The sequence below is a fragment of the Salvelinus sp. IW2-2015 genome, unplaced genomic scaffold (assembly GCF_002910315.2).
Source record: "Salvelinus sp. IW2-2015 unplaced genomic scaffold, ASM291031v2 Un_scaffold3716, whole genome shotgun sequence".
In the NCBI taxonomy this organism is placed as follows: Eukaryota; Metazoa; Chordata; class Actinopteri; order Salmoniformes; family Salmonidae; genus Salvelinus; species Salvelinus sp. IW2-2015.
The window spans coordinates 53,504-55,713 of record NW_019944993.1 but is presented as its reverse complement, the minus strand read 5'-3'; the positions used below and the strand labels follow the sequence as shown (position 1 = coordinate 55,713).

General features: G+C 42.6%; 1 protein-coding gene across 2 annotated transcripts in view; it reads left to right on the top strand.

Moving 5' to 3' along the window:
• Positions 1 to 6: 6 nt before the first annotated feature.
• The window catches only part of LOC139026005 (gelsolin-related protein of 125 kDa-like), a 45,906-nt gene continuing 43,702 nt past the window's right edge, over positions 7 to 2,210 (top strand). For both annotated transcript variants that reach the window (XM_070441295.1, XM_070441296.1), the window contains exon 1: positions 7 to 600. In XM_070441295.1, coding sequence (XP_070297396.1) covers positions 236 to 600 — 365 coding nt within the window. In that variant the 5' untranslated portion in view covers positions 7 to 235. The remainder of the gene's footprint in view (positions 601 to 2,210) is intronic.

Genomic DNA, 2,210 nt, shown 5'->3' with positions numbered 1-2,210 from the left:
GCTACACTTACAACCACCTCGGTAGCTTGCTAGCCAACATAAAACTGAAASATTGAGGCTTTAGACCATGTTAATGTTCATTAGCTGATCTCAGTGTTTTAAACACAGTTCTGTTGACGTATCAACTGGTTAACTTGAACCTAATTTGCTTGTTCAATTTGTAAACTTGTTAAAGATTGATACTGAGCCTAGCACTAGGCTAGTCGCTAATGCTAACTAACGAACATCCCTGACCATGAGTTCACTAAACTACTCATCCCCTGTTAAAGAAGAGGAGGTTTGCTGTATGGAGAAAGAGGCTCTGGCGCTGAACATTGTCGTGAAAGAAGAAGAAGAGGTGGATATTACAGTGAAAGGAGAGAAAGAACCTTTCAGAATGAAAAAGGAGGAAGAGGAGGCGTTTATAGTGAAGGAAGAAGAGGCWTTTATAGTGAAGGAAGAAGAGGCTGTTATAGTGAAGGAAGAAGAGGCTGTTATAGTGAAGGAAGAAGAGAAAGAACCTTTCAGAGAGGAAGAGGATGCTAACTCAATAAAGGTGAAGGAGGAAGACGTTTTGGGAGTGAAAAAGGAGGAGACAGAAGATCCGATTTACACCAGTGAGTACTTTCTTCAAAGCAGGGGCACAAACTTTGCAGTTGTTGAACTGTGGGGGCGTTCTACTGAAGTTMTATATTTKAATATGTTGTTCAGTACTGTATAAATTGTTAACGGTTCGATCTGCCATTGGTACATATATTGTTGGGACTTTTCAATAAGATGTTTTGAATTCTCCATGTGGTCTGTATTAAAGTGCACCTCATCTAATAGAAAGATAACCAGGTCTTTAAGAGTTTATTCGGAAGATAACAGCTCTATTAACACTCTTTCGGTGGCCCCATACTTCCCAGTTAATTACATATACATGATTAGCTTAATCAGGTAATATTAATTACAGACAAAGGATTTTATAGAATAGCATGTCATATCACTTAATCCAGCATAGCCAAAGACACGACAGCGGTCCGTCGTTGTCGGTGATCAGGCCTACCACTGTTGTGTCATCGGCACAAACTTAATGATGGTGTTGGAGTCATGCCTGGTCGTGCAGTCATGAGTGAACAGTGAGTACAGGAGGGGACTGAGTACGAAGCTCTGAGGGCTTCTGTGTTGAGGATCAGCGAAGTGGTGTTGTTCCTACCTTCACCACCTGGGGCGGCCCGTAGGAAGTCCAGGACCCAGTTGCACAGGGCGGGTTTCAGACCCAGGGCCTTGAGCTTAATGATGAGTTGAGGGTACTATGGTGGTAAATGCTGAGCTATAGTCAAAGAACAGCATTCTTACATAGGTATAGGTATTCCTCTTGTCCAGATTCTTTATGCGTTTGAGCCAATAAGTTGTGTTGTGACAAGGTAGGGGAAGATAGCCCTATTTGGTAAAAGACCAAGTCCATATTATGTCAAGACAGCTCAAATAAGCAAAGAGAAAAAACAGTCCTTCATTACTTTAAGATATGAAGGTCAGTCAATACCGAAAATTTCAAGAACTTTTAAAGTTTCTTCAAGTGCAGTCACACAAAACTTCAAGCGCTATGATGAAACTGGCTCTCATGAGGACCGCCAACAAGAATGGAAGACCCAGAGTTACCTCTGCTGCAGAGGATAGGTTCATTAGAGTTAATGCACCTCAGATTGCAGCCCAAATAAATGATTCAGAGTTCAAGTAACAGACACATCTCAACATCAACTGTTCAGAGGAGACTGTGTGAATCAGGCCTTCATGGTCAAATTGCTGCAAATAAACCACTACTAAAGGACACCAATAAGAACAGGAGACTTGTGGGCCAAGAAACACGAGCAATGGACATTAGACCGGCGGAAATCTGCCTTTGCATAAAGGCCTTCTGATTCCACGTTCCTCTGATGAGTCCAAATTGTAGATTTTTGACTGTCAACGTTTGCAGTTCTGGAGATGTGTCTGTCTTGTTGAAGACTCGTCAAAGCTAGCGTGTAGATCATTTATTTGGTGGACCGGTGCCCAATCCCTGAACGGTATGCTTCATGCTAACACCTCGTGTGTGGTACACCCACCCCTATCGTCCTGACTAGCTGCCAAGTCCCAGAAGGAGAGGAGGTAGTAAGCATCTGGGTGCTTTGCGTATCGTTCCCCTATTATCTTCCTACTTGTCGTATTGATTTATTTAGCAACTCAAACCAACCCATTAACGCATGCAT